At 42.4% G+C, this 16945-nt stretch overlaps 1 protein-coding gene across 1 annotated transcript; it reads right to left on the bottom strand.

Annotated features, from left to right (window-relative positions):
• Window positions 1-1921: 1921 nt before the first annotated feature.
• On the bottom strand, window positions 1922-15858 carry LOC306944156 (3 beta-hydroxysteroid dehydrogenase/Delta 5-->4-isomerase-like; the record flags this gene model as incomplete). The annotated part of the gene is made up of 5 exons (XM_079532621.1): window positions 15810-15858; window positions 11899-12066; window positions 10493-10689; window positions 6230-6394; window positions 1922-2736 (listed from the first exon to the last, which is right to left on the bottom strand). The coding sequence occupies exons 3-5, from the start codon at window positions 10644-10646 to the stop codon at window positions 1922-1924; spliced, it is 1134 nt and encodes a 377-aa protein (XP_079388747.1). The 5' UTR covers window positions 10647-10689; window positions 11899-12066; window positions 15810-15858.
• Window positions 15859-16945: the final 1087 nt, after the last annotated feature.

The raw sequence follows: 16945 nt of genomic DNA, 5'->3' as shown, positions 1-16945 counted from the left end.
GGAGAGGAGGCTCTTTTAGTACATGTATACCTGATGGTGAGATGAAGACACAATGGGTCGAATGTTAGCCAAACCACTTGATTACAAATCCAAGTTGCTCAGGAGTATGGGGAAGACAGGTGATAGAAAACGTGTAGGAAATAAAAGCAAGGAGTCTCTGCAGAAAGAAGACAGGTGGTCACCACTGTGGGTGCTGGTGATCCCAGGAACTCGTTCAATCACTGCAGGGGATGGGAGAAAGCCAAGGAGCTTTGCAGCAATCGGGCCACGGGGCAGAGAGGGGAGGGAGGGGTGCTTTTTCCCCTCAGGGAATTACTCCATCCAAGGTTTTTTTTCTTTGGGAGTTCTTCTCCAAAGTACTTATCTTAGGGTGGGCCTTTTATCCTCCACTTTTCAGTTTCCCTTTTATTCATTCTTCTTTTCTCTCCGTTGGTGTGACACCCGTGGCCCAACAGATCAGCCAGCAGGGAGTGGTGCCTTTCACACCTCCTGGGGGCTCAAAGGTTGCTTGAAATCCATGCTTAAATAACCGTCCACGGTGGTGAGGAAGGAAAAAAAACACCAGTAACCATAAGGGAAAGCAGGGTGGGGATAAGAGAAAGGGAAAGGTTCCACAACTGCTACAAAATATTTCTTGGGCTTGGTTATACTCCATTTGGGCAGAGTGAAGGTATTACTTACACCACACCACATCACTGCATGTTGCTCCCAAGTTACATATGAATAGAATTTTCCATCTGAGCATTTCCAAAGCAATTCAAATGCTGAGAGATATATGCACTAGTTTGGCGAGTTCAAGTACTGTTATAATCTATAGAAATTGCACAGGATAGTGTGTGTAGGGTGCCCCACCATACAAACCATAAGAGTACTACCACAGACACACACATCTCTTATCCAAAATCAAAAAAGGCCTCACAAAGCTAGGTTTGAGCCAACCCCTCCTCCCCCCCCAAAAACAACCAACCAAACAAACAACCAAACCATAACAAAACAAAACGAACCAGTTGTTTTCTTTCACAACACAAGCTGCACAGAGCCAGAAGGAAAAAAACACAGGAACGGGATACATGCACATGCACCTACTGGCTAATGTTAACCTCTGCTCCCAGGTGAAACCTGAAAATAGTGTTACATTTCTTTTCAGCCATGTTTGTCATTTCTCCAGTGTTCTCAAACATCTTTAATCTGCAGCGGAATGTCCCCAGTGACCAAGGCTGTCCTGCAATATTTTTCTCCTTTCCATCACGTTGCAGCTCTAGTTCTCATGGGCTGCCATCAAGTTTGATAAATCTTAACTAGGAAAATGAGAAGAGATGAAGAACAGATATAACTTCGTTCCTTTCCCTCTACACAGCTGCCTTCATTAAAGATAATGTTGCCCCGAACCCTGTGCTGTTGGCTTACTCTGCCCATATTTCCTCTCAGGTTGTACTGTCAGTACTGCAGAAAGCTGGGCAACATTTTTGAAAAAGTGAGCAAGATTAGTAACTGCTTTTGCTATCGAGTGGCTTCTGCCTGCTGTGTAATGCTGAATGAGTTGGGTATAGCTTAACACGCTCGTAAACTGTAGTCATCTTTCTAGAGCAAATTGTGCCTTTATTACTTTAAAAAGCCTTAAAGAATACGTGGACTCGGAAGAAGGGCTGTGTGGAGTCTTATTCAACATCTTCGTGCTGCCCAAGTGTAGGACTAAGACTATACAATAACATTACCCTGATCAGACTGTTCTTGACAAACAAACGGACATTTCACCTTTATTTATTTTGGTTCTGGGGATGATTGAGGCTGCTGTTACACTTTCTTTTTTTCTCTTTTCAATTAAACACTGGGTAGTTATTTGTTGTTGCTGTTTACCCAGCTGCCTTCTGGTTCATGAGGGGCCAGCCTTGGTGAGGCAGCCCTCTGCTCTTCTTAGCATTTAGGCTTTCTTGCTTTTTAAGTACTCCCTCCTCTGTGGGACGATGGAGGCAATCCACTGGCTGGTGTACCTCTTTGCCTCTTCCCACGTGTAGCGGGGCACGTAGCCAAAATCCCTTTGTGCCTTTCTGTAGGAGAAAGTGAAGGGGGTGTTCAGCAGAGTGACCAGGTGGCGGTTGGTTGAGGGGATGTATCTGACAAAGGGCCTGAGCATGAAGCTCACGATCTCCAGCAGCAGTGAGAAGTAATACAGCATTGTCAGAGGCATGGGGAGCCAGGGCTCAATTCCAAAGCCCAGCTCCTTGGTCAGCTCATAATTTAGGTCTGCGTAGCTCATGTGAGGAGTGTCATCTGAGATGTAGTAGAACTGCCCCCTGATGTGTCTGGCTTTCTGTGGGACCTGCAAAGCTTTGGCCACCTGCACGTGTGCCCAGGCAATGTTCCCCACATACACAGGGTTTACTAAAGCTTCCTTCCTGGAGAAACGCAGGTAGACGTTTTTATTCAGCAGGCACTTATCCAAATGACCTTGAAGAAATGGACATCCTTCTCCAAAAATGTACATGGACCTCAGGGCACAGGTCATGAGCATGCCTCCATCCTTCAACATCTGGCCATCTGCCTTCAGCACAGATTCCTCTGCCAGCCTCTTGCTCTGAGCATAAGGAAATTTGGATGTACTCTCATAAGGTGTATCTTCATCACCGTTGAAAACTGGGTCACCCTTGCAGTTTGGGCCTGCTACCTCTATGGTGCTGGTATAGATGAAGTGCTGAACATTACCACGAGCACATGCCTCCAGCAGCATCTGAGTACCTTCAAAAGAGAAATATGGAAGTTAGGAGGTGTGTAGCTGAGTTAACTGAAATAGGCTCCAGCTGGAGCTTCCCAGGTACAGAAAGGTGGACCTATTAGGTCAAGGACAGCATCTCTGGCCTGAGCTCCGCCAGATCTCCTCTCTCTACAGCGGTAGGAATCCTGTCCTGAGCTGGACATGTTCATTGATACTAGGCCTCCCCTGAACCTGTTCTAAAGTGGTGTCAGTGTAGCTGCAGAAGTTTTACAGGAATGAACGTTTCATTTTAATTCTGTGGGTTGCTTTTTTATGCTTGAGTAAAATGTTGCTCCATCAGCACAATGTCACAAGCCTCCATCTCATCAGTTTTCTATGGCATATGCTGAATACTTTGCTTCCTAGGCTTAAGGATGCTCCTGGGTGGTTTCTAAGCAGGGACAGAATTAATGTGGAACCTGATGGTTTGCTTCAAAACTTCACCCAATGGGAGTTCATCCATCATTCAACGGGAATCAGAGGAGGGCTTGAAGAGAAAGACCTTATGTCAGAATGACACATGATATCAGGTAATCAAAAACCACAGATTAATGTGTGTGCTTCCATTTCTGGAATATCCTGGCTTTTGCTTTTAACTTCACTGCAGCTGCTCGTAATGTGACTTTTTGTATAATATTTTCAAAATGTGGGATTTGTTACTTTCAACATCCTATAATAATGCTTGTCTCAAGGGTAGGAGAGGTAAGAGATATTTTAGTATTTTGTTTGAATTAAAAACTGACTCTTTTTTCTTCTGAGTTTTGAGGCAGAAATCACCTTATATGTTGTGCATGGTGTAATGAGAGACATTACAGATGAAAGAGACAGTGCCTTCGAAAGAGAAGATACAGCTCAGAGGTTTGAAAATCCATGGACATGAAACAGTAAACCAAAATCAGAAAGATATCGCTAAAAACCTGGAGGATAAAATCCTGTGTTTGCAGTAAGGCACACAAGTATGTTAGCAGGTCTTCTCAGTCTATTAGGACAACAACCAAAGGCAACACAAAGCATTGCAAAGGAAAATGTAGTGATAGAAGTGGTTCAGAGGAGTGAGAAATGTTGCCAGCAAAATATGGCCCCATTAATGAAGAAGGGATGAAAAGAATTTAAATTGTTAGGGCACAAAAATTCTGTTTTCCAACTTGAACGAGAAAATAAGAGATGTTGAAACAAATGCAGTGTGAATCTGGGTGAGGCTGTAGGAAAAACTAAAGCAGTACAAAGAATGAAAAGTTACACAGCTGGGAATAAAGTCACATGAAAAGTAAATCCAAGCAACTCACTGTGTTTAGGTAACACACAGGCCAGGATCTTCTCAAAAAGTAATGATTAAATTACATTAATCTAAAAATTAATAGTTTAATTAACTATTCCCGCTATCAGCGCTGTTTTAAAAATGTAGGAAAGTGGAAAGGTACGGAAGAACTGGGTAAAATCAAGTGGAAAGCAAGTCTAACTGAACAAACATAGCATTATAGAATCATAGAATCATAGAATCACCAAGGTTGGAAAAGACCTAAGAGATCATCCAGTCCAACCGTTCACCTATTCCCAATAGCTCCTACTAAACCATGTCCCTCAACACAACATCCAGCCTTTCCTTGAACACCCCCAGGCTCGGTGACTCCACCACCTCCCTGGGCAGTCCATTCCAGTGCCTGACCACCCTTTCTGAAAAGTAATACTTCCTAATATCCAGCCTGAATCTCCCCTGCCGTAGCTTGAAGCCATTCCCTCTGGTCCCATCACTAATGACACGGGAGAAGAGGCCGACCCCCAGCTCACTACAACCTCCCTTCAGGAAGTTATAGAGAGCAATGAGGTCTCCCCGGAGCCTCCTCTTCTCCATGCTTCTCATGGCAGTTGCCTTCCTTTTGGGTTCAATTTCACCCAAATAAAACGTGCTTTATTTGAAAATAAAGGTTGTGTGGTAAAACATGAAAAGCTTCTTACAGTAATGAGAATTTAAGCATCTTTCATATATCATGTCATAAGGTAAGCCTTCCATGAACCCAATCTGCAAATTGGAATTGAGCAAAGTCCGTCTTCCTTCCGAGTCAATATTGCAAGAACAAGGACTGAACATAGACCTGAGGATCTGATTCACAGAGAGTACATTTCTGGATTACAATTACTTATTTTTTTTATTCTTTTTCTCCTAAAAATTTAATTTGTTTCCCTTCTCTTCCTAATTGGATACTCTATCCTTGAGGCTTTGTGTGAAATATTAGACAATCTCCACATCATGGCAAATTTAACTCACAATTTATTGATCTTCTCACACTTTTACATGAGGTTTGAATTTGGAGATACCACGTGGGCTTGCTTTGTTGCATTTCTTTCTAGAGATCCCATTCAAAAGGCCTGAAGTGGGGAGGTTCCCACTTGAGAATATGGTTGCCAAAAGAAGGCCAACTTCTCACAGGGATTGGACCCATCCCTCACACGTTCTCAGGCTTTGCCAGTTCCCTTGAGGGATCCACTCACACCCAGATTGCTCCAGTTTGTGGAATATAAGATCTAGGAACTTTCCCCTGCTGAGTATCCTATGTTTGTATGTCCAAATTAGAAGCCAGGAAGATTTAAATCAAAAATTCATTGGGAATTGAATGGATTTTTTTGTTTGTTTCTGTTCTGGTTTGTGAACATGCACATCTGGTTCCTGGACACATTTTTGTTATAAATGTTATATTTCTGGGAGAAGGAAAACTTTAATCCTACATGCTCGTGAAGTACTTAGCAGTGTCTCGGTTGGGCAGAAAGCCGAAAGAGCATCAGAGTGGATATGGAAGGGAAAAGGGAAGAGAACTTTGATATTTACCATCAGATCTTGTTAAAACAACAACAACAACAACAGATTGTAGCAGGACAAATTATCTCTCTGAACTACTCCTCCTGTATATTTATTTTTTCATACCACACAATGGAGGCTTTACAGGATCTTGCCTTTTTGACCTTCTCTCCAGCAGGGTCCTTAACAGCTACCTACTGGGCTCCAATTTGTGGTCCCTGCCAATCTGCAGCTCTGACAGACCAGAAATGAAAGGGTCTGGAAACTGAATATACAGGTGATGGGCCAGGCTGAAACAACCAAAATGCCATCCCACTGTTTTAGAATGCATGTAAGAGCGACAATACAACTACAAAGACTACTCTCTTACTCTGGACATGGATGTGCAGTCAATATAAAAGTGTAGTCTGTAGAAATGTGTTTCGCGTATTTCTACAGAGGAGGTCCTTCATTTGTGGTAGAGAAGAACAAAGAACCAAGAAAGTTCTTCATGTCAGTAAGAACATCTTCCCCATATCCTCACCTAGGAGCTGAAGCATCAGTATGCACAGAAGGCAGGCAGTGCACATTCACAGCACAGAGGGTTTGTGGATCAGAGGGATGAGGATTAACTTTTTCTTTTAGGGAATATAGTGAAATTTTGTGACAGGCAGGGGCCTGAGGAAGGTGTTTTGCTCTCTCACCTGTCACGTTGACTTCCCAGAGCAGCTGCTTCTCCACGAGGCCCAGGGTATCAATGATGGATGCCGTGTGGATGACGAGTGAGACCCCCTGACAGGCACGGTGCAGGAACTCCACATCTCGGATGTCCCCTTCCAGGATTTTCACCTCAGTCTTGCCCTGGAACTCTGCAGAGGCAGCAGAAAACAAAGCAAAGTCCTTCCAGGGATCGTAATGTGAGTGCTGGCAGAAGTGATGGAGGGCTGTGTGCTTGCTGAAGCTGGTGAAACAGAAGGCATTTTCTAATGGCTGTAATGTCAGGGGCTACCTGCAGAGCTATAAGGGCTATCACTTGCATCACTTACCATACTTTCAGAGCCATATTCAATGTAATTCCTTATATATATATTAAGAAAAAAAAAAAGAAGAAAATAATAAAAAATCCTTTCCACTGCCAGCAGGGACCTTCAGATATGAAACTGATCTATTTTAAATTTCACAAGGGGAGCAGCTCTAGCTATATATGTTCTAGAGGCTGGCTTCTTATTAAAGTATTAACCCAAGCACCAAACAGCCAGACACTGTGTGCTCCCGTCTTGAACGTGAAGAATGATCCCTCTCCACCCACAGGAGGCACAGAGGAACTTACAGACTGAAGCCATGATGCTCTGCTGGGAATCTGGTGACCTGCCTGCAGCTTTGTCAGGGGAGAGGTTTTCTCAGTGCAAACTGTGTCTTCTAATGACGTGGTGTCTTCACAGCAAGTCCTCACCCAGATTTGCTATGCATACACTAGAGGGCTCCCCAGGCACGGACAGATGCTGTGTCTTCTTCCAGCTTCAGTGAAATGTACATAAGGCAAGGACTTGATTAATTTACATAGCTTTTAACCTCAGCCATGGCTAAAATTGTGTGCATGCTACTGTTTTGTCACTGGTTCTGAAGCAGGCAGGATTTTACCCCATATCTTTAATGGAGAAACACTGACAGACACAGCTGCTGAGACGTGGAACTGAGTGTGAGATACCACTTACAGTGGTTTTCTCTCTTCATCTCATAACCTAACAGGATTTAATCCTGCCTTAGTTTAACAATTGTTCTGTCACAACAAGTCTGAGGGCCTTATTTTTTTACATCCTCTCGATCTGGAATATGGAACAAGAGCCTAATTGCTCAGTGTTTCCAAAAACTCACTAAATTTAAAGCTGCTGCTCTCCCACCGCAATCACTCACATGCACCGTCCTGTGCTCTTTAATTTTACAGAGCACACTTATTTCCTAGGGCTCTGTTTTCAGGTGGTTTACACTGATCCCTACCCGTATGGATGGAGATAGGCTTTTTGTGAAGCATCTGGTAGATTTGCTCGAACAAATATTAGTCTTTGCATAGTCCATAGAGGGATGCCCTCCACGAGTAATACTTTGTGGGGATGCACTAATCCAAAGGACTGAACTGTGTGATTTTCACGATGTAAATTCTGACATACATGTACTTTAGAGTGGTTACTGTGGCTGGGCACAAGCTAAGCAAATTGAGGGTTTTACACATGAAAATCAAAGCTCTCAGGAAAAATATAAAAGGAACTGCCTTTTATAAATCTGATCACAGAGATGGTGGGTATCAATCGTTGGAAAGCTGCGGTCCAGCTGCTTTGTGCTTTGCTCGGGCTTGCAATTGAAGTTGTGGTTATAAGAAGCTGAGTTGTAAGCAGTGCTTTCCACTTGCTACATGGTAGTTTCTGTTTGGAAATGTAATGTTTACTTAGTAAAATACAACGTCCTGTCGTGAGCAGTGTCTGACTCAAAAATCCAGTCAGATTATTACAAACTCTCTTTCTTTTTTTCCTATGATGTCCTGTACATGAGAGCTTTCTACTTTCCTGGGTAAATTGATGGTTCCGTAAAGTTCATTAAATGGTTCATTAAAGATCTAAATTCACTCATTCACAGGACAAAATTGAAAACTGCATCATACTTTCATATGTAAAGGGCAATGCAGGCTATTAGTTTCTTTAGCCCAGGGAGGCTGAGATGTTTATTCTGTTCCCATTTCAGCTGCTGAGTTTCTCCACAACTACTTTACATTTCTTTTTGAATACGGTGAAAAAGGCAAATCTACCACATTGAACTAAAAGCCAGGAGACTTCCCAACTTTCTCCCAACAAAAGTACAGGGGGAAGAAGAAAAAAAACACCAAACCAAGCCAAAACAACAAGAAAACTAAAAACAACAAAGTGCCATTCCTTCCTTCTCCCCCTACTTTTCCTCTACTTTGGAGCATCTCTGGATTAGTAGTGCAAAAACCTGAGCTGCATGCATACTTGTAAACAAAAAGAACTGCATAACTGAAACCAGAGAAATGATGTAATGGAAATGAGAGGTAGAAAACCTGTGGCACCAACTACCTTGTTCCATACCACATTAATTCTCAACCACGCAGTACAACTGGGCAGGTCCCAGCTTGCAGCACATTACATTGAGGGGACTCTGCCAGACTCCCTATGGGTGTGGAAGACAGCAAATGCCACTGTTCTATATGGACTGGGTGTGATTGTAAAAGTCTCAGCAGGAAACTTGCTTCAGTAAAAGACAAGCGTCCTTGAGTGCCCTCAGCAGAAACTGGCACAAAGAGCTGCAACTTGCACATGTTCCTGTGTCTTATTAACCATGAACCTGACTCTGCACAATGTTCCAAACATAAGGTACTTGGAGACAGAAAGTGACTCGGTCAGACAGTCAGACAGAAAGTGACTCGGTTCTGCTCCTGGGTGTTCAATAAATCCAAATGTGTGCCAGTAAGCCAAAGTCACTGCAGTGAAAATATTGGAGGTGAGAAGACTTCAGCCCCACGTCTGCAGTAGCTTTGCGTTTGGAGGAGGGATTGCTGTTCTAGGGAAGGGCTTGAAGGGGAATAGTGGGAAGCTACATCAGATGTCCTGAGCACAGGCACTTGAAGACATTCAGCTACAGAAGCTCATGGAAACAGAAGGACCAATAGTCAAAGTGCAGCAGCGTACGGCAGTTAAAACACAGCTGAACTGCATGCCAGCTGTACTTAGTGCCTGTTTGTGGGAGGAAAAGAAGGGGGAAAGAAAGCTCTGATTTTTCCTGAGCTGGTTCTGAACAGCTCAGGTTCAGATAGGCAGCAGGAATGTAACAAGAGCGGGAGAAGGCAGTGACTGGGCAATATTCTGGGAAGGGAAGGGAGAGGAGGGGGAAAGAGGGCACAGCTCTTTTCTGTTAACACAAAAGAACGGTGAAACTTCTGCTGCAGCCCAGCCCAACTGTGTTCACACACGCTACTGGTGCTGCCAGAGCCCGTGCAGCTGCAGGCTTTGACACTGTGGGACCTGCCTGGAAATCAGAGCAGAAAGGGCTGCTGCAAAGCTCAAGGGCATCTAGCAAATCCACAGAGGAATGGTGAATGAGATTTAATGAGAAGGAAGTTTCATAAAGGTCATATAAAGCCATTCTGCTTTGCTTGCACAATTTGCACCAGGTTTATGGTGTACTGTTACTACTTTTCAATGGCACTTAAGCACTTTGTAGAGAGATTGTGGCTCTTAAGCGAATTATATTGGGGTATTCCATAAAGGTTCCCACAAAGGTAATGTCAGCATGGGGGAAGAATAGCTTTGAGGGTATGATGTGATGAAAGAATGCATGTCAGTTAAATGTCCAGTCAGATAGGCACTAAAGAATATGATTAGGTACCCAAGTGGCTTGTTATAGAGGTGCTCAAGATCCCAGGAAATGGGGTACAGTGAAGTACAAAATAGTTTTCTGAGCTGCTTTCTCTACCACAGACTGCTGCTGACAGTGAATGTACTTCTCTTTTATGCTGTTTCCAGCCCATTCAAAGAAACAAAGTTTTGGCTTGCCCTTTGAAATGAGTCCTGTCTCTTCTGTGCATATCACAAATTTTCTGCCCTCCAAGCAACTGCAATAATAATAATCAAATTTTAAGCTATATCCACAGAAACCTCAGCCAGTGCTGAGAGTGCAAAGGGAAAGCCAGGCTGAAGGCAGTTTGTTTGCTGCACTATCAGTACATTGGTCTCAGTGAATCCTCAGGGCCTGGTGAAGAAAACTCTTGCTATTAAGTCTTATGACTGATTTCTGTGCTGGAGAGAGAGAGAGAGAGATAGGAATAAAGCAAAACTTCCTTGAAAGAAAATCTTTGCCAACAAAGCTGGGTTTGAGTGAGAGGTAAGGACTTCCAACCATCCACCTGAGCCAGAATCATGCATACTCATAGCTCACCATGCTCACAAGATGGTACTCACTTCCAAAACTCCAGAGTGCCTCCCTGCTGAAGGCTTTGTCCAGCAGCCGGATCTCAGCCAGCGCCTCATCTTCTTCCAGCAGTAAGCAAACAATCCTCCGGCCAAGGAACCCTCCCGCGCCAGTCACCAGGCAGCTTACCCCTGCCAGTGACATTGCTTTGGTTGCTCCTCTTTGTCTCTGTAGAGCTTTGAGTGCTCTAGTCACCTCCTGCCTGAGAAAACAAACATGGGGCGTCAATCTCCAGAGACAGATCAAAAAACAGAAAGAGAGATTATTGGAAAGCAAACTGACATTAAACAACAATTTCTAAAGCATTTCTTCCTTTTGCTAGCTACTGCTACCCAGTAGTAGCCTATGCTACTTTCCCATGCAAAGTAAAATCTATTTATGAACTATTACAAACCGAGGACGTTAACTTATCTGAAAGTGCTCGACCTCAGTGCTAAATAAACCCCACGAACGTCCGCTTTGGTTCCTCCTCTCTAGCATTCAGAAGGCTGTGGAGGAGATTTGCCTGTATTTATGCACCACACCACTTTGATTCCCCTCCCTCTCACACGTCTCCTTTGCTACAAATATGGTACTTCCACCCCTCCTCTTTCAGAGTGGAATGTCCTTGGTGCAATTGGGTCCGAACACCCAATTAGACTTGGTCCTATATCCTAGGAGCAAAAATCCTTGTTCTAATCATTCTCTAGCTGTGCTTGCTTCTACAATAGTAATAAGGGAGAGAACATTAAATGTAAATAGAAGGAGTAGCTGTTCATACTATTTGCAGAGTCTTTCTGGATGCTGAGCTCCCCCATTACATTAAGGGTTTCTCACTCTGTGCAAAACAGAAGATTTTTTATTTGTCTGGAATATGTGAGGCTTTTAGATTGATGAAATGGTCTAAAGTATAGAGTGGTTAAATTTTAGCTGCTGGAAAATATTCACCTCTGAAATGTCTGGTGTGGAATGTCTATTAAAGTAAGGGTGTGGCTGGCTACACAGTGAATGGTGTCATTGTTTTCTATGCCACCAGAAAAAGGGGAAAACACTCAGTTACTTCTCACTAGGGTTTCATCTCAGTTTTAGCAAAATTCTTTCCAAGGGTGGGACCAGGTTAGGGCTTAGGTGCCAGCTTGAAGTGCATAATGTCCTCATTGCCTTCCCAGGTTACTGTGTCCTAGCAGGATGCCCTGACTTCTCTTTCTCAAACACAGACAGTAAGACTGAAGCAAAATGTTGAACAGGTAGCCATTTAAAATCTGCCAAGGGATATTACAAAGAAGCCCAGCAACATACCTGACTATGCTGAAATTGCTGAAAAACTGGAGTGGATCTAAAAAATGCTTAATTGTGCTTTTGCAACTAAACACTCCTAAACTCCCTGTTCTATTGTGATTGATTTTTGTTCACTCACAAAAGAGATGCTTGAAGAACAGCTATAGAAACTGTACCTCCAGATAACAACAGAAGAACAAAACCATCTTTGTTCCAGGAGAATAGAGCTTCTAGCTGACATTTGATAAAATTTTGGCAACTGTTTCAATGACACTGTCCTTGAAATCCCTTCCTGACCCCAAAAAAGCTTTTTTAAAAAAAAAAAAAAAAAAATGTTATCTGTGTTTCTTTCCTTGGCTCCTCTCAGATAGGACCTTGATTTTGTGTCTTCTTATCAGAATCTGGTGCAAATTAGTTTTGTGCAGCAAAGTTTGCACGATTTGCAAGGAAAAATGTACTGTATAAAGACTTGCAAGTGGTGCTTCATAAGTTAACTTTAGAAAGCAAATAAAATGCCCTAAAGGTGTATTATAAAAAGAGTCAACACAATGGTGCCTCTTAGGATTTGAGACATTTTCCTACACCGTGCTTACCTACCAGTATGCCCAAACTTAGCTGGAACTTATAGAACAGCTTCCCTGAGCAGTGAGTTCAGAGCACACCAGACTCCTGACCATCAGGAACAACTTGAAAGAATTCAAGGCTATATTGTGGGTTTGGGATTTGTAAACCAAACCATAATTTAACAGTGTGTACCAAGTTAGTCATTTTTTAACTATGTTGTCTTCCTCCTCCTTGGCTTTATCGCAAAACAAGGCCTTCACAATCTGACATTTTCCTGCTGTACACAGTCTAAGAGTGGATGTCCAAAAGTCATGTTTCAGAAAATTAGAGCTTGTGGATTTGGGCTCCTCTGGGAGAATTGCTGCACATATAGACCAAGCAGGTCAACTGGTATAAATGCAACCTATTGTGTCCCATTGCACCCATGTCCCCCAGTATACTGGCCCAGGAACTGTGTTGGTGCTCCAGGTTTTTGGCTGCTTACCATGACAAAAATACTTTGGGGTAACAGTTGGCTGACGGAGAAATGAAGAAAAATTCACATCAGCAATGAGAACAAACTGAATCATGATACCAGAAGGAATAAACACAATAACCTTTGCAACGCACAGAAGTTTTAGGTGGCATAAAATAATTACACTTTTACAGGAGGTTAATTTGTTATTGTGCAATCAGGCAAACGGAGCTATCAAGGAGCAGGAAAAGAAGGACAGATCCCATCCCTTTGGGCAGAAATAAAACCTTAAGGGTTGAGGAAGGAGGTCACTAGATTGTGCCTGGGTGTCCAGAGTGATGACAGCTGAAGCAGAGAAAATCAAAGACACGTGTATTATTTTAACTGGACCTTTTACTGTCTAAACATAGAGTAATTGTGACCAAGAAAAAAAGCCATGAAAAATCCACATGTTTTTCATATCGAGTGAACACGCTTCTTAACATGATATGCTTGTACGCTCAAAATGCCTACATGCTGGCAACTCTGGGAAGGAGGGTATGCTTTGAGATGTAGATTTACTTAAGGAAAGCTTCTTCCCTTCCAGACAGGGGGCTCTGTTACCTGGAAACATTTTTCATTCTCTCTGATTACAAATTGACAAGGAGAAACAATACTTAAATAATTAACTTTTGGACAACTATGCTTAATGAAATTCTGAGTTATCACAACTTCACACACTGGAGAACAGTTTTAAGGCACATCAACCAAAGTCTAATGATGACCACCTTAAGAGGACTCAATGTTTCTGTGCATTCAGGCCTGACCAAAAAGCAAAACCAAACCCTCCTATCTCAGTAGTATCAGTTTCTTTTGGCAGAAGGGAGAAAGTGAATGTAAGCTTTTGTTACTTAATCTTCAGGATTAGAACTTTAGTATTCTTTTTTTCATATGTGTTGCAGCAAATGTGTTGAGCAATTAACTAGAAATTAATATTTAGTCTCATTTTCCCTTTAATTTTAGGTAGAAGTGTATTTTCTCAAGTGTAATTGATGAGTAAATTACACGTTTAAAGGTCATAGAAATTTGCAACATATGCCAAAGAAAAATGTTTAATTTGGATCCATTTTGCAGATAAACATTTTTGTAAATTGCCTGACTGCCTGTTTCTGCCACATCCTTCAGGGATGTTGAGAAGCAGCAGGGTTTGAGTACATACATACATGTTTGCAGTCTTTCTGGATACAGCTTTTTTGGAATATTTGATCTTGCTTGAATTTTTATGAGAGATACAACAGTCACACAAGAAAGCAACAGGACAGAGTGTGTCTTTGTTATGCATTGGCAAAATCTTGGAAAACTTGAAGAATAGGATTGTGCAACAGCATCTCAGCCTGATGGAATCCCATGAGCTCTTCTTTTAAGTTCATTCACCAAACATTTTTCTTTTTTTCCTGAGAAAATGCATTCTGACACCTCTTCAGCAGAGATTTATGTGCTGCCTCAGAAGCCCCATGATAATAAGGCAGGGTACAGATTTGATGTATTGCTCTTATTTTGTGATTAAATTGATGTTCCCCTACAATTTAGATTGGAAGAAGCCTCTGGAGATCTCAAAGCAGCTGCAGGTTAAGTGAAGTTGCTCAGGGCCTTGGGCAGTTAGGCTCTGAATACCTCTATGGATGTAGATATCTTGAAGCCTCTGGGTTCCTATTGCAGAATGTGACCACTCTCATGACAAATTTTCCTGCACTAATTTCAAATTGGAACTCCTCACATTGCAACTTGTACCCACTGCCTTTCATCCTTTTTCTGTGCACGAGCAAGAAATTGGGCTGCAGATTCTGTGTCCCCACACTTGTGTAGTAGAAGGCAATGGTAAGATCCCCTCCATCAGCTTTAACCTTCCAAAGCTAAGATTAACAAACTCAGCCCATGTGGTCTCTTCTTGTACAGCCTTGAAGTCCATCAAAGGGTGTGATGTGTTATTATTCATGAGTCTTATCTGCCTGGCTGTGAGTCTGCCCACAAGGTTTGTTTTTACTGGAACAGAGAGAAAGGCCTCCATGTGAAGGCCTCTGCAGGATTACTGCAGCCACTCTTATCTCTGTGAGAAATTCAAGTCTAAACAGCATGAACTAACATCTCTTTTCTGTCTGCCTAAGGACACTTTTAAGTAGGGCATACGCAGAAGGTCAGTTCTTGGTAGCTTGGCTCCAAGGGAAGTGGGCAATGTGACTGCTACCAGCTGCACAGCTCACTGCTGTGAACTGGATGTATGTGACCAAATGTGCAATGGTGCAAACTTTTTCCATTTCTTCTTGGCAACTGCTCTGCATCCCACTGGAATAAACTGGTGCCCATGGCACTATGGGAGAGTACAGCTAGGGCACTCAGATCCCTTTCCTTCACTACTAGTCACTGTTGTGTGACACTAGCACAAGCTTGACAAGGAAAATCTTCCCTTCTCCTTAGACCCTCATTTGTACATTAAAGAATTAACAGTGGAATTATAGTCTTGGTTGATGATACTGCTCAGTTCTTAAAATCCTCCTGGCTGTGGAAGGGAAGGGATGGCAGGGGACAACGTACATAACAGCTCTGAAGTCTGTTGTCTTAAAAAAGAGAGCTGCACAAAAATGGTGGCAGGATGTTGGAAGGTCCAGCAGGTTTCATCATTACTCTGTGTTTTTGTTCCCTGGATGTACAACTCAGAAAAATCTGGAGAACATCCAGCAGAGAAAAAGTAGAAATGTTGGACCTCCTGAGTCCCACACCAACAATCTGGGCAGAACTCTACTCACTCTTCCAGAATTGCCTTTGCACTACAACTATATTCATATTAAAATGTATGGCTTTTCTGCAATAACAAGCAAAATAATTACAGAATCTGGTGATTGTGTTGGCTTAAAATCTACTACAGACTACAGACAATCTTACTTTTACCTCTTATGTATCATGTGAGTCCTTAAATCTCCTTTTATTTCACCATCAGTTCCTAATCCCTGCACAGCGGGTAGAATGCCAGGGAGCAGTCAGATAACAGACATTACCTGCAGCACTTCTATGTACACCAAAAAGGCAGCAGTAGGGCCTGGTGGGATTTTTTTGAGTCCTGCAGGTTGAGGCACCAGCTGGGTGGTGGAGACTTGGGCAGCAGTTCTGGATTCATGTATCTTCACATCAGCTGAGTCCTGTTTGGCATGACTCAGTCTCTCCTATTCTTGCAAAACCAGGTGATTAGCAGAGAGGAGAAAGAAGAAAATAGCTGCAGGTGTACAAGAAATGGATTCTTGTGTGCATGGGAAAAATGGGAGGTGCATGAAACAGAGGATGTACCCAGAATCTTGGCACCCCTCTGGCACTAAATGACATTTGGTGTTCTCAGCATACTTCAGCCAAAAAAAAAAAGAAAAAAAACAACAGTGGCTGTCTGGCCTTAAAATTTCCTTTAGAGAAAGCAAGGAGTCAGGTGTCTTAGCAGATATTTTTATTGCATTTTTAAAGATGAAACACATTATCAGTTTTCATAGGTAGTTTACCTAGGCTTATTTAAAAGACTTGATTAAGCCTGAGTAGTTAAATCAGCTGAAGTCTTTACAGAGATTAAGCTTGTTTCCAATTAAACTGGACTGATTCCCCATTGATTTACACAACATCACAACATATTTATAAGAAAGACCAAAAGACTATGCAGCAATTTCAGCTGTTTTAGATGAATTCTGTTTATGGCTATACTTGGACAGCGTTACACAAAGATTAATTATTATTGAGCTCCTCCTAGGCAGATGAGCTCAAACACATCTTTAGTGGCAGTATGTTGCAGCTGGAGTATTTGGGAGAGAAAATTGCTGAAAACCACCTTCTTGGTACTCCAGAGGCTAAAGCTAATTACAAATAGCACAAAAATAAGTGCCACTGCTATGTATAAAAACGAAACATGCAAACCACTTTATAAGAACCTGGTGGGAACGTGTGATTGAGATAGCAAAACCAGACTGGAAGCATGGAGTCAGACATTAGCAGGAGATAGCAGCCAATTTTTGGAGAGAGGAGGTTGTGGCCACTTTTCAGAGATCTGCAAAGCTGTGTGACACTGGGGGCTTGTGTTATCTGGTGATGTATAAAAATAGTAGCGTAGGTGAGAACTGAAATATTTCTGAAGAAATATAATCAAAATAATGGAGAG

The sequence above is a fragment of the Tetrao urogallus genome (genome assembly GCF_951394365.1).
Source record: "Tetrao urogallus genome assembly, chromosome: 1".
NCBI lineage: Eukaryota > Metazoa > Chordata > Aves > Galliformes > Phasianidae > Tetrao > Tetrao urogallus.
Note: the sequence above shows the minus strand (reverse complement) of the source record. Positions and strands in the feature narration are given on the sequence as shown.